This window comes from Macaca mulatta, chromosome 12 (genome assembly GCF_049350105.2).
Source record: "Macaca mulatta isolate MMU2019108-1 chromosome 12, T2T-MMU8v2.0, whole genome shotgun sequence".
Lineage (NCBI taxonomy): Eukaryota > Metazoa > Chordata > Mammalia > Primates > Cercopithecidae > Macaca > Macaca mulatta.
This window is the reverse complement of record NC_133417.1, coordinates 22285319-22301367: the sequence shown is the minus strand read 5'-3', so window position 1 is coordinate 22301367 and position 16049 is coordinate 22285319. Positions and strand designations below refer to the sequence as shown.

The 16049-nt window shown below is 35.8% G+C and overlaps 1 protein-coding gene across 3 annotated transcripts in view; it reads left to right on the top strand.

Annotated features, from left to right (window-relative positions):
- DPP10 (dipeptidyl peptidase like 10) overlaps positions 1 to 16049 on the top strand; it is a 701607-nt gene that overhangs the window by 135918 nt on the left and 549640 nt on the right. For 2 of the 3 annotated variants that reach the window (XM_015109936.3, NM_001265998.1), the window contains 1 exon segment: positions 12472 to 12586. The exons of the other annotated variant lie outside the window; for it this stretch is intronic. In XM_015109936.3, coding sequence (XP_014965422.2) covers positions 12472 to 12586 — 115 coding nt within the window. 3 annotated transcript variants of the gene reach the window in all.

Sequence of the window (16049 nt, the reverse complement as noted above, 5' to 3'; positions counted from 1 at the left end):
AGCAGCGTGAGCCTGTGTTATATCTAGGAAGTAGATGAGTGGGGGTGGGTTTTGTGACATGCTGGCTGCATCAGATAATGCCGCATGGCATAAGCTGACACACGCTGCTGTTCTCGTTTTATGCCTAGGAAGATGAAAGCCTTATCTTAAATCATACAAGTAATTATTAATGGGCAGCCCAGGTGGGCAGACCAGGCTGCCAAGTTTACTATTTTCTATCGCTCTTCAATGAATATTCCACATTAGATATAGATTATCTGTTGTCAAGAGAGTTTTATATCACACTTTGATATAAAATTAAGTGTAAGAGGCTATTGAGAATCAATATTTGACATTCTAAAAGTAACATCAAGATGATAAAGAAAAAATACTATACTAAGCCAAAAAATAGTTTCTGGGTTTGTTACATTCATCTGTTTCATAAATATAAGTGGATGCGTGGTGCACCAAGAACTTGGCTTGGCATTGCAAATGCAATGAGAAGTAACTATATTCTCTACTCTCCTTGTGGACAAGAGTCTAGTCTGTTAACCAGAAACTACTTCTAGATGATTGGGCTGCAAATATGATCTTTCTGCTATGTTTTGCCTAGAACATTAGGCAGAATGTAGCAGAAGATTATATATGCAGCCTGCTCATCTCCTGAAATGAAGCTTAAAGATGATTGTCTGGCTTCCTATTCATCCATAGAGGCTTATCAGTCCCAGAAATATGGGGCTATTGTTCCAGTTTGTAGATCACTGACATTCTTTTAATGCTCTTTCAACCACAGTTTATAGTTCCCAGGATGGGTCAACAACTGTACTCCTGGGATGTCTTTTCTATGTTTGAGATGCAGATAGCTAGTTATCCCCCAGTCCTCACAATGCTGAAATGCATCCCTCAAGATTAAAGACCCTATTCCTAACTTTAAGGAATAAGGCTGAGCTTAGTGCTTCAGTCCAAATATTTTGTCAATACTTAGTATGTGCTTTACCAGGTGTTATGGATACAAAAATGATTGTGAAATAGTCTCTGACCAGGTGGAACTCAGTTTAGACTTGAACATAATTTGGAAAATAACATGTATGGAGGAAGATTCATAAGCCTGATCATGTGTGTTAGGCAAAACTAGTTAGGCTTATAATTATGCTTAAATAGATTAGATCAATCGTGTATGTAACAGAGCTAGTAAATAGATAATTAGATATTAAAATGCAGGTGTACTGGTTCCGAAACCACTAACTCATAATGCGTTTACCCAATTCCTCTGAGTGTAAGATTGTTCATTTTAGCAGTTTCAGAACTGTATCACTCCAGGACTTAATCTCCATGGTAGGTGTTCTCCAATTTGAGTGTGCACAGGAATCATCTGGAGAGCTTGTTACAACAAAGATTGCTCAGTCCTTCCCTCCCTGGGAACTCACTAGGTCTGAGTTGGGGATGAATGATTTGCATTTATATAAGCTCAGGGGTGAAGCTGACCATATTTTGAGTAGCACTGACCTTGGGGAATGTTTCCCAGACTTCAGCACACAGTAGAGTCATCTGGAGAGCCTGTTAAAAGTGGCTGTTAGGACTTCCATGGCCGTAGAGATTCAGAAGGTCTGTGATGGGGCTGAATAATTTTTATTTTCAACAAGCTTTCAGATGATGCTGACCCTACTGGTCCATGCATTGCACTGAGCTAAGGCATTGTCTAAATAGGTAGACAGAAGCAACCTACTGAGAAACCAAATTTTGAAAAATATGAAGGCTTGATCAAAATATGTACTCTCCTTAGCACAGAGTCCTTTCATCAGAGAAATGGGAAAAAGTAAAAGTAGGAAACTAAATGGCATGAATCTCATGGGCAACTTTAAGAAGCAGTGGCACTCTAAATAGCAACTGACTTGGATATGTATGAGGGATGTGTTACATATATTGGGAGAAGATTGTCTGTCTGAATAATGTAACTGTAGTACCTCTAAGTAGACTGCTTTCTATCTATTTAGAGGTCAATTTCAATTTCTATCCCTCTTTCTAAAAATATCTTGTCCTTGTATTCTGTTCCTAACATTAACATATAAGGTTGATAGAAAATATGGGTAATATAAAAAGTGCTATTGAATGATATTACTAGAAATAATGTTCATGTAAAGAAAAGATGTGGGCCAGCACCAAGGTCTGGGCAAATGCACAATTTTGAGAAATGGGAAAAGTTCCTAGCAAACAACAAACAGGAAAGTATGGTGTCACAGGAGCCAAGAAAACGTTCTCCTGGGAGGCTTCAGCAGTGAAAGGATTGGAATGCTGATAAGAAATATTGTAAGATGATGGAAAAATTGACTGTCTGACTGGGCTCCATGGAGATCACAGTATTTCTCATTGGAATGTTTTGCACAACCCTAATTGTCCTTCTTTGCAGAATGAAAGTCTTGTGGGAAAATAGAGATTAAAATATAATTAATTCTGTCTATAAATTATATAGACATATATAAGACATATATAAATTCCATCTATAAAATATAACTAATGTGTTTGTGTGCATGCAACATTTTTCCCTGAAATATAGTTTTGCTTCTATATTTTTCTGTTCTTATTCATACCACACATTATTCATTAGCACAGATTTATATTACATTTTGATAACTGATGTCCATCAGATATTATCTCAAAATTATTATTTTATATGATTATTTTTCCATCTAAATTTTAAAATCACTTTATCAGTTAAGAAAAAAAGGATTTTATTTGGATTTTCACTGGAATTACTTTAAATTTGTAGATTAATCTAGGAAGAATGGACACCTTTACCACATTGAATTTTCCTTAACAGGAATTTGAAGATTCTCTACATCCTTCAAGTGGTCCTATAAATTCTGTAATAACATTTTGTGGTTTTCTCTCTTTGAACAATAATACTTTCTAAGCACATTTAATATATTGTTTTGCTATTATAAAGTTATTATTTTATATATTTTATTGTAAATTTTTGTTATTTTCAAATGTACAGTTTTTAACTGTATTATTTTTAACTATACAGTTCATTGACATTAAGTACATTCACATTGTTGTGCAACCATCACCACCAACCAGCTCTAGAACTTTTTTCATCTTATCAAACTGAAACTGCATAACCATTAAAAAGGTAACTTCCCATTTTTTTCCTGTCTTCAGCCCCTAACAGCTACCATTCTGCCTTCTGTCTCTAAGTATTTGACTACTTAAGGGACTTCGTTTAAGTGGAATGATACAGTATTTGTCTGTTTGTGACTGACTTTATTCCCCTTAACACAGTGTTTTTAGAGTTCATCTCTGTTGTAGCAACTGTCAGGATTTCCTTCATTTTCAAAGCTGAATAATACTCATATACACACACACAGGCACACACACCACATTTTGTTATTCTGTTCATTTATCAATGGTCATCTGGTTTGCTTCCACATTTTGCTATTGTGAATTATGTGTCTTTGAACAGAGGTGTACAAATATCCGTTTGTATCACTGCTTTCAATTGTTTTGGGTATATAACCAGAAGTGGAATTACTATGGATTATTAATGATAATCCTGTTTTACTGTTCTGTTAGATGTATCACAATATGAATTTCCAGCTACAATTTCAATGTCGTTTTAAATATTCTCAGTTTTCTTATGTACCATTTTCCTGATTTTCTTTAGTTTGTCATTACTTTTCTTTAGCTCTCAGAGTGTGTTTAAGGCAGTTGTTTAAAAATCTTTCTCTAGTAAATATGAAGTCTTGATTCTTTAAAGTTGGTTTCCGGAGATTTATTTTGATCTTTTGAAAGGACTAGATTTCCCTATTTCTTTATATGCCTTGTGATCTTTCGTTGAAAATTGGGTGTTTGAAAAATAAGACACTTCTTCCAGTCATTGTGGACTGTGTGGAGTGAGACGTTCTCTAAATAGCCCAGCATGAAAGTTGAAGCTTTTCTCAGGCATTTTCGAGGCATGTCTTGCCTGGGCCTGTGTGTGTGGTGTTCTCTCCCGATTGCCCCATAGACAGGGATGCTTTTATTTATTTATTTATTTATTTATTTATTTATTGATTGATTGATTGTGAAGGCTGCTTTGCTATGTTTTATCATCCATCCCTAAGAGTTTCACCCCTGCTTCTTCCTGCAATTTTGGCTGTTCCTCCGTACTACTCTTTCCATAACGTATTGCCCACAGTTTCTGCATGTCAGCATACTCTTGCAGTTTTCACAAACTATGTTACCCATCACAGTTTTCCATGGCTTCCAAACTGAGATTCAAACTATATATTCGGTTTCATCTGAAAGCTCCAATTGAGGCAAGACAGAAACCAGTCCCACCGGCAGCCCACAGGCAGCCCACAGACAGGTCAGAACTTCGCAAAATAAGTTCCACTGCCCTCCTTCCTTCCTGAGAGAAAAATACTGGAAAGTGGGCTACTTCTGTTTTACTGCACTCACTGTTCCAAGGTGGGGAAGCACAGGAAATAATGCCCTGAAATGTCCTACCTTTTGCACTGTGGCTTTTTTCTTGCTGGGGCAGTCACGTGGTTGGAAAGGAGTGAATTTGACTGGTTACCAGAGCTCCCGAAAAGCTGTTTTAGTGAGTCGCTAGTAGTTTACTTGATGATCCTGTGGGGGAATGAGGACCTGGAGCTTTCTAATTTGCCATCTTTCTGACATCAAATCTGTTTGTTTGTATTTTATCTTTTTTAATAGCCTTAGTTGTAGTTTTTAACCCTAAATGTGTCCAGAATCACAGTTGCTTAGTCCTATCTTAGACCTCTAAATCATGATGCTAAAAGTCTAAAACTAACAACACACAATATATTAAGGATAGCTGTCACACTTATTTTGTTTCTAGTTTACTGTTAATTCATCTAGGAGTGTGTATTATTTCGTTTTCACATTATTCTAAATAACTATCTGACACTAGGTAATTTATGAAGAAAAGAGTGTAATTGACTCACAGTTCCACAGGCTTAACAGGAAGCATGACGGCCTCAGGAAACTTACCATCATGGTGGAAGGCAAAGGAGAAGCAAATACATGTTACCATGGCAGAGCAAGAGAGAGAGTGAGCGAAGGGGGACGTGCCACACACTTTTAAACTGTCAAATCTTGTGAGAACTCACTCACTATCATGAGAAGAGCAAGAGGAAAATCTGCCCCCATCATCCACTAGACTCCTTCTCCAACTGATCCCACTAGGCCCCTTCTCCAACATGTTATTTGGGTGGGGCCACAAATCCAAACCATATCCAAGTATGTCACCAATAATCGTAATTATTAGGGAGTGATAAATGCAAATTGCAACTCATATAATTGCCAGTTCTTTCATAAACAAATTACTTATAAACAAACAAACCCAAGCTTAGGCAACAATGCAAGCTCCCATCTCTACACAAAATATATAGAAAAAAAGTAGCCAGGTACAGTGGTACATTTCTGTGGTCCCAGCTACTTGGGAGGCTGAAGTGGGAGGATTGCATGAGCCCAGGAAGTTGAGACTACAATGAGCCATGATTGTGCCACTGCCGTCCAACCTGAGTGCCAGAGCAGGAACCTGTCTCAAAAACAAAAACAAGAAAAACAAACAAACAAAAAGGGCAACAAAAGACACTTGCTTGGCATTTCTAACAAGCTTCCAGCTGATGTTGATGCGTTTGGTCCATAGCTCAGATTTCAATATGAATTGGCATATTTAGCCTTATGTAGGTCAACAGCATAAACCTATAAAGAGCAAAATTTTGAAAAATGTGTAACTTGTAATAAGTTATAAAAAAATTACTTAGCATAGAGTTCTCTAATCATAGAAGAAGGATAAATGAGGAAACTGAATGGCGTGAGAACAATGAGCAATTTTAAGAAGCAATAGGCAGAATAAGTATTAAGTGCAAATTAAATATGAGAAATGATCTCCATGATTATATTTTCTTTATTGGTATTCTTAACTAATGTCTTGTAGGAAACCATGATTGTTTCTCCTAATACTAGACGGTAGTCCATAATATTTGTTATTTATACTAAACTCTTACATTCAATTGACTAAAGTTTTATTTAGTATAATTGCATTTATTTCTTTAAATTGAATTTAAATTCTCTTTTTGTTTTATTTTTTTCAGACATACTATTCAGACAACATGATCTTAATAAAAATTTAGAATTTTTTTCTGCCTTTAATATGTTATAAAATATTTTAAATAGTGCAAAAGTTACTTGTTTCTTGGAGGCAAAATCAGATTTTGCCTGCTTCTTTTGGAAACGCCTTGAAAATTATCTCAGTTCCTTTTATGCTTATTAATCTATTATAGCTTATAAATATTGTCAATTTTTTTTCCCAGAAGGAAAAAAAAATGAACACTTTGTGGAAATTTCCAAATACCTACATGTGTATTTTTATACACATTTTCTACTTACTTTTTAAAAAACTCCTCTGATTCCTTTTCCACTCCAGATTTTTTATAGTTATGTAATCCCAGCATATCCAGCACGTTTTTTATAGGATGTTGATTGAATGTGCAAAGTGAATGTTTTACATCAGTATAAGAAAATTAATATTTTTCTTCTTTATTTCCCATAACAAAATTTTATGACTTATTCTTTTACTTTTATTTGTTTAACCTTGTATTATATTGTTGCCTAGAAAATTCTGCCTCAGACTTTATGCTCACTGGGAACAGGTCTTATTTTAATTTGTATTCCAAGCTTCATCTTGTGTGGTATTCCAAGCCTTAACACACTCCAGTACATTTTGTTAAATGATAAATGGTATTGTTTAAAGGAAATTTAAATTGAATTTCTGTATCTCAATGCTTTTCAAGCCAGAGCTTGCTTAACGTTTGTTAGGTGTGTTGCAAGAGCATGTTTCTTTAAGATGGAGTTTATTCCGGGTATCTTTTAAAGTTTTAACTCTTAAATTCTGTTTCTCTAATATCATGAGGCAATATAGAAACTTTTAAGGTATTTTAACTTCTTTAGGATATTTTCAGATTATTCAGTATAAATGTCTTTGGACTATTTCAAACCTTTACATATTTGGTATTATTTACAGTGGAAAATATAAACACCATCAGTAAAATAAAATAAGTAAAAAACCATTCAAACTTTTGAGCTATTTAACAGAATGTGAACTGATGGAAGAGGACACCCCAATTTTTTAAAATTTTGAGGCACTTTATTGAACTTCTTTGATAAAACATTAAGATTCTATGTGAAGACATATTGAAACTAGTAAATATAGGGAAGGGATAAAAGAAAAGTGAATAAGTTTTTGAGTGATTGGTATGATTGTGTTAAGAAAGACACTAAGCATCAATGTAAAAAATGTTAATACTCTAGGGTTAAAAAACCTAAGTACATCTTTTCAAGCAGAAATACAGATATTTTGAAGAACCTTCCTTGTGTTTCTTAGAAAGTAGACAGGTGGTTGGAGAAAATCTATTTTTGTTAAAATATAGCCACATTGAATCTAGATACATAATTTCAATATTGCAATGATTTTTCCTTATATTTTCTCTTAATATCATGTTTTTTAGACTATTTCAATATAAATGGATTATATTTCTCTTCAGAGTACATATGGCAGATAAATACATTGATGTTTTCCAAAGGAAAGTGCAAGTGGAATACCATTTTTTTAAAAAAACAAATTTTGGTATCCTTTCTTTCTTTATGAAGAAAAGCAAATCAGATAGTTAAGACTTTTTCTTTATTTTGCCAAATAAAATGGTGTATAACCCTTGCATTTTTCCTACTTATTATGCCCAGCATTTTTCTCCTTTCACCTAAACAAATAAAAATGAATTTGAACTTAGATAAACTATCTTTATAATGGTAAGCCTTGTCTTGTAAACTAAACTGTTCTCTGAAGGGTGATGAGTAATTTGTTGGTGGTAGATATAATGTAAATAGTTAGGTTACAGACGCAGTTTAGTTTTGACTATAGCACTAATGTGTCTCCAGGCAATCACAATATTTAATATGATCTGACATTGAACACAAGCATTTCAACTGATGCATCCATCTACTGGAGGGCTCATTTACAAAAGTAGCACCATATATGGATCATTTAATGTTTGTCCCTAAGTTTCTAGACCCCCTCCTTGTGATGTCATAATCTAACATGAACTTTGTTGTGTGGCCAAAGCATCAGATGACCATGTTGCAAGTTCCTAACATGTTCCTTGTCTAAGGCTGCTGCCCAGGATCATACCTGTTCTGTTGGTCTGGCATGTGGAATTGATTACTTTCCGATGTTGGATGGTAGAAAGTCATCAAAGGCAAAGTCAATTAGGATCACTTTCATCACCACTTAATTAACTGGTCAATTACTTTCCAAGCACCTATTAAGAGAACGGGAGATTGTTAACTGATGTAAGGAATCTAAAATTGTCTAAGACTGGGTGTAGTGGTTTATGGTTTTAATCCCAGAACTTTGGGAGACTGACACGGGAGGATTGCTTGAGGCCAGGAGTGTGAGACCAGCCTTGGCAACATAGAAGACCTTGTCTTTACAAAAAATAATAATAATAATAAAAAAAAAAAACTGAGTGGTAATGGCACTATGCCTGTAGTCCTAGCTACTCAGAAGACATAGGAAGGAAGATCACTTGAGCCCAGGAGTTTGAGGTTTCAGTGAGCAATGATTGTGCCACAGGACTCCAGCCTGGGTGACAGAGCAAGATCTTCTCTCTAAAAACATTTTTTTAAATTAAAAAAAAAATAAAAATTTCTAAGATGTGATTCTTACATTAAGGAGTTAATAACTTTAAACCCAACAGGGTTGTGATGGATCTTTACACGTGGTTTTAAGCAACACCGTCACTACCATTCACCATCATCATTATGATGATGATGATGTCGTTCACTCATAATATTATGAATGATGAGAAAGAGTGCAAGTGTATTGAGGGAGAACATTCCAAACAGTTCACTTAGTGTAAACTTTCTTATTGTATACTTAGGTAAGAGTTTTTTTATGAATTATTTTATTTTAATCCTTCCAACACTTAAAAATAATTATCATTGTTATTCCAGTTGTTCAGGTAAAAATATTGAGGCTCAGGATAACTTAGAAGTGTGTTTGCAGTCTACTAGCTCTCAAGTAGCAGAGTTGGATTCAAACTTACTGGTACAATGTATTTTAGGCATTTTTTTTTTTCCCCAGAGAAAGGAAAGTCATATGTGGCTTGCATAATTAGGAGAAACTCCCAAGAGAAGAGACATTTGAGCAGGATGTTGAATGACTGACAGTGTCTAAAACTGGATGCATATGAAAGGGATTGGATGGAACAGAATTAGGAATGGAATGGTGATGTGAAGGTTGAAGCACCTGAGGCAAATGTAAGGAAATGGTAATCAGAGCAGCATGAAATACAAGATTCTTTCTCAGAAGTAGATTGTGCTGGCTGGGGAAACAGGAGCGTGGATATAGATAATTGTTTTTTCTAGACTCACACATTTGTGTTTGATTCTTTAGCTAGCGTAGGGATGTTAAAGAACTTTGGAGAAAAAAGTAACATAAGTAACATCATGCTTTAGAAATGTAATGGTAATAGATATAAGGTGGATGGAAATGGGAGAATTATATTACGTTCATTAAGTCAGCAGTTCTCAAACAGGGACTTGTATATGCCTTGAGCATTGATGAGTCATTTCAGAGGAACCACACATTCTTATGTGCATTACTTTATGAACATAAAAATATGTCTCACTCAAATTTGTTTTACCGCTTTTTAAATGGTGGACTTCCATAGTCAGTTGTGACTGGGAAAATACACATTTATTTGCAAAAATTAATGAATTCAGGATAGCATTACTGAATTCCAAATATTACTGTGCATTTTCCCAAATAAAAGATATTGATGTACAGTTATGTATGGGTCCAAATAACTTACTGATTTATTGATTCTTTAATGTACTTGTTCTAGAAATATTTATCTTTACAAATGGCATTATAGTGGTTAAGTGTGATCTTTATAATCAAATTTTATGAACTAGAACTCCAGCTTTCTCACTTATTGGCAATAAATGGATATGTTACTGATCTCTTCAAATCCCATTTTCTTATCTGCAAATTTGTGAAGATGACACTTATCTTACATGATTATTTTAAGGATTATGTGAGATTGCAAATCTAAAATATGTCAATACCAGATACATAATAATATATGTAAGCTATTATTACTCTTTGTTAGACTATGTCTGGTAGACATTACATGGTTTTATTATAGTCACAAACTGAAGAGTACAGTCAAAAGTCATTTCTCAAATAGTTTATCATGAGTTGGAGTGACAACCTATCAAAATCATAATCAGTCAATTTCAGTTTATAATTTTTTCTTGATTCTCTTACTGAATTGAAAAGTCAGTTATAATTGCTACATTTCTATTCTTTTTCCCTTTTCTTACATTGTGAAACAACAATACATGCTTGCTTCCCTTAGAGTTAATAAATAGGGAAATATTTATGGTTCTTGGCCCTACTCATTTGCTGTTGGTTACTGCCCCTGTTTTCACTGTCTCAGTTCTTGACATGAGTATTTCCCAACTTTCAGACCACTGTAGGCTTTGATTTACAGCAGCAACCTCTCTCGTTCTGTCACTCTACCTTCTGAGTAGCCTCGAAGTAGGGCGTTACTATAGAGAATCACCAATCATCACAGCACACACATTCTGACAAAGAAACTCACCTAGAAACCTGCAAGAACGTTGCATTCCAGATAAGGGTTTATGTTCACAAGACAACTATTGATCGTCTTTATATCACTTCTCTAAAGCTGATAATTTGGGGGACCCACTGTCTTGATTTACGTGGAAAATATGGATGAAAATCCTAAAGTGCAAGAGGAATAGAAGTGTTGGATAATAAGCATTATTTGAAAAAGAGGTGTGGAGCAAGTCATTTAAGCAAAAGTGGAATTGATCTCTCCTGGATTTGGTTTATCAGAATGAAAGACTAACTTAAAGTGATTTATCTGAGAAGGGAAACAGCAAACAACAAAATGCCTCCTATGCATGGTTTCTTCTTGTATTTATTTAGAGTCTAGTTCTTTAAATCTGATGGGTTTATGGCACAATTCAACACCAAAATAACTATATGAATATTGGCTTCAGTGTTTTAATCTGTGAGTCACTGGAACTCATGTACAATTTATTAAATGTTTGCTATTCTGTTTATGTTTGTTTAAAACAAAGCTGCTGTCTGTATGGCTTCTTGGGTGATTTGTGCACATGTTGTGAGCTGGATACTTTCATGTTTTGTGTCCTTTATCACCAAATCGGTTAGCCATTTCTGAATAAAGAGGGCTGTATTGAGAAAGGATGAAAAGCAGGTGGAAAATGGAGTAGGAAGAAAAAAAAAAAACCAAGAAGCTCAGTGTTTTATAAACTCTGTTGCACAGAAAAGCTGACATTCGTTTCAAATCAATGTGATCTGTGCTTTGCTTTGGTGAGTTATGCCCACACATATCTAGTAAACACAGTCGAGCACAGATCATTGGAGGAATGAATAGCTTTACCACATGCATTGTGAGAGATGTACAAGTTTATCTTCCTCGTCAGCCATACTTTTTGCCAATATCATGCATGTTGCCCAGCAAGTGTCATTAACCACTGATACAGAAGGACTCATTTAGTTTAGTTACTACATCCTGTTGGTTTTTATGAGTGGTGGGAGAACTGTTTTAAAAAGACCCGTTTGGTTAACAAATGTGTGCTGCTCTGTGGTAAGGGACATTTTGAATGATTTTCCCATTTCTTTTTCTTTTTCTTTTCTTTTTTTTTTTTTTGAAACGGAGTCTCGCTCTGTTGCTGAGGCTGGAGTGCCGTGGCCGGATCTCAGCTCACTGCAAGCTCTGCCTTCCGGGTTTACGCCATTCCCTGCCTCAGCCTCCCAAGTAGCTGGGACTACAGGCGCCCACCACCTCGCCCGGCTAATTTTTTTTGTATTTTTAGTAGAGACGGAATTTCACCGTGTTAGCCAGGATGGTCTCGATCTCCTGACCTCGTGATCCACCCGTCTCGGCCTCCCAAAGTACTGGGATTACAGGCTTGAGCCACTGGGCCCGGCCTGATTTTCCCATTTCTGATCTTTTCCCCATCCAGTTAGAAAGTAGTCCATAGTGCTTCAAGAACATTTGTATTTACATCTTTATTGTAGGTCCCATTGTAGCAAGAATAAATGTAAATGGACTCACTCGATTTCCATGATTATTTTGCAGAGTATTTTGGCTATCATCCTGGTGTTTATAGTCAATGCATTTTTACACCATCTACATTTTGGACAGCAAGCATAAATTCTGCTGGTTTATCTCACAGAGAGATCAGATTGCCCCCCAAAAGATAGCCATTTATAATACGTGCACTTTTGAATAATTAAATGAACTACCGAAGAGGAAATGGATTCTAATCAGCTTTCAAACTGTGATTGTGCCAGGCACTGAATCATTCCTTTATGAATACATTTCTCTTGGAGCATGTATAATTACAAAACTTTTTTTTCTATCTCGGTAGGAACTGGGAAGTAACAGCCCTCCACAGAGAAACTGGAAGGGAATTGCTATTGCTCTGCTGGTGATTTTAGTTGTATGCTCACTCATCACTATGTCAGTCATCCTTTTAACCCCAGGTAATCTGTCTTTATTCCTCTCTTATGATGGTATTGTGGATGATAATTTCACATTCAAATGCCTTAAGAGGGTAACAATATGTGGTATCTTAGGGCACATTAGCATGGGTTGGAATTTGGAAAAAAAGCATAATCAGACATTTTGCAAATGGCACAATAATTCTGCAGTTCAAATATCATGCAGGATATTTTGGGAAGCTGAAAATGTAAAATATATAAGTTGAGAATGCCAAGGAGATTTTTGGTCTCCATTGCCACTTACAGACTTACTATGTGTTAGTTTGATAAATGCAGAAGACATTTGACTTTTATTGTGGGTTGAAGATGAGGGAGTGGCATCTGGAAGTTTCTATATATAGGTGATAACCCAACTGTATGGAAATGGAAGAGAGGAATTGTTGGAAAAAGAAAATCAGATCGAAAGAGAGTGATCTAAGCCTCTATATTTGGACACCTCTTTCTTATGCCTTCTTTTCCTTCCTTTCCTTAAAGTTTTTACATTCTAAGTTTCTACCCTATCTAAAGAACCTTTGCAAGTTGCGCTTGCAATGATTTTTGAACTGTGTTCTTCAGATTAAAGAGTTTAATACTCATATGGAAATTATCATTGTGCTTCTTTCTGGGGACTATTTCAATACCCAGGAGATTTATTAGTCTTTAGTAGGTACTAATAAGGAAGGCAGAGATAAGGGGATCACTTTTAAACTCCCCCAGTTGTCTTCCAGATACATTTGGCATGTTGCTGCAACCCACCCACGCAACTGTTTTTCTCAAAGACTGAACACCTACATATGATACAGTGTTATGAAAAATAGTCGTTTCCGGGATAGGATTGAATGAATCCAAAAATCAACTGATATTTTAAAATTATAGCCTGTTGTTGAATGTTACTTATTTCCACTTCAGGTTTGTCTTAGTTTTGTTATTTTATGAGCCCCTTAAGCACACTGAACTTATTTCCTGATGTACAAAATATGATTAACGATAACTGTTTTTCAGAGTCATTTAGTCAAGTAATTTTGGTGACTAATTATACAAATGGCAGTATCAATTGTTTCAGTGAGACACTTTGTGAAATATACCATCTTTGTAAAAATATTGACTTTGAAATGTATAGACTGCTAAAAATACAGTTTTTAGATATTAGTTAATGTGAAGAGGTTGAGAAAGAAATTAAGGGAGATAGTAAGGAGGAAGGAGGAGAGAAAGGTAATTGGAAAAGAAGAAAGAAAAAATTCCCTGGTAAAAGTTGGCTTATCCAGCATTCTCCCCAGAAACCTTTTCTTAACTGCCTCATTCGTACATCTGCAATACAATGTAATTGAGCAATATGAGGGCTCTAAGTTTCTGCACAATGCCAAGAATCTTTGTTATAGGAAGATGAGTTTCAGCATGGTGTTTCACTTAAACATATGAAGTTTAACATAATTATAAAAAATGAATGAGTTGATATTGAGGCCTTCTATTGATGGCTCTTAGCCAGATGGAGGTATTCTTGTCACAATTCCTGTGTATTTCTCTTGAACTCTTTTCTTTCATCCTGATTCTAGCATCCTTGGCCCAGTGATTCACTTTCTCAGGTTTTCTTATTCCTCACTGAGGGCATAGTGATACTTTGGCATCCTTGAGAGTTCGATACAAGAAAGGCCATATAGAGTTAGCCACTCACTAAATTAAGCCTCCTCTGCTCAACCCTTTCAAATTTTTCCCAGTATAAACCACAGTGATGAACCATAATTGAGTTCATTTTGTCCTGCACTTATTCATTTATTAAAGCAAGAGCAAGCATGACATACCTCAGTTTGAGTTCTGCCTCTGTAATATACTAGTTTTGTACAATTTGGCAAGTTATTTAACCTTGTCTCTCACTTTACTCATCTACATTTTAAGTATAATATTTAGTCCAAACATTTCAGTATTATTATGGAGGTTAAATGAAATAATGTAGTCCGAGAGTTTATTTAGCACAGTGCCTAGAACTGCTACTGCTTTTCCTTTGATTATTGCTATTATTCAGTACTTATTCACCACCAGAAACCATGGCAAGTAGTGTTATAGAAAGAATATTTCCCAGAAAAGGTATAAAACCTCTCAGGAATATACATGTTTGTGACTTCAATTTCAGTTATGACAAATGGAAAGTTATGACGAATAGAAAATATTTAACCTGGAGTTAGTCTTCTAGGGTGAAATTATTCGTGCATTCATTCATCCCATAGGTAATTATGGAGTTCTTACCACCTTCTAGGTGCTCTGGTAGTTGGCCCTGCACTTTTGCTATTTTATATCTTTCACCTCCAATCCCCAGTTACAAAATGCAAACATTTAGAAAATATACATATTTAGAACACCCACAGCCCCCCAACCCAGACTTAATTTCATATGATATTAATCATACAAATAGAAGTGGCATTTATTTATTTATTATGTTTTGTTTTGAGATGGGGTCTCGCTCTGTTGCTCGGGCTGGATTGCAGTGGCACAATCATGGCTCACTGCAGTCTTGAACTTCTGAGCTCAAGTGATCCTCCCACCTCAGCCTCCTGAGTAGCTGGGACCACCATGCCTGGTTATTTTTTGTTTTTATTTTTGTAGAGATAGGGTCTCTCTGTGTTGTCCAGGTTGGTCTCAAACTCCTGGTCTCAAACAATTCTCTTTCCTAGGCCTCCCAAAGTGCAGGGATTACAATCATGAGCCATCACCCCCAGGCCACAATTATTATTTTGATTTACAGTTTACCAAGTGCATTTCACATACCACGTGTTCAAATGTCTTCAGATTTCACTATTATTATTGGTAGGGTCATTATAAAATAAAAAAGTAAATAATTATGCCGGGGTGGAAAAGGTACTGCTATAGGAAGCAGACACCTTACTTTATAGAGAGAGTGTTCTATGCTTTCTGTAAACTCAATGCCATCAAGTGCCTAGAAGATTATATAAATTGATGAAGTGGGCAAGTGTCACAACAGTGGTTAGAAATTTGAGTTGTGACCCAGCGAAATGGCAGTGCAGTTACATGGCCTTTATGGTGGGCTCAACCCAAACATGTCAGAGTAATATATAAGGCCAGAAGACTAATGGTTTGCAGCTCAATACTTCAGTCTTCAGCCTGGAAGCATTTTTAGAAATTATCTAGTCTTGTCTCTCTCATCGGACAGGAAAAATATCTGAGTTTGTTTAACTTTTGGGGTGAGAACAAGAATATGCATCAAGGCCATGTTCCCTCTTGATTTTGCATGTGTCTGTGGCTGTGTGTCTGTGGTCAGGCTGCAGTGCTCCAATTGCACCAAGCCTTTCTCTCCTAACCCTCAGGCTTGAGTTCTCTCAGCGGTGCTAAAACAGAGCCACAAAGAAAACCTCCAGCTGGAAATTCAAAATACAGCATCATCCTTCTGATCTTCCCTCTGTCCACCAATATGTTCTCAAGGCCTAGCTTTCTAAGTAAAACCAGTCAAGCAGGT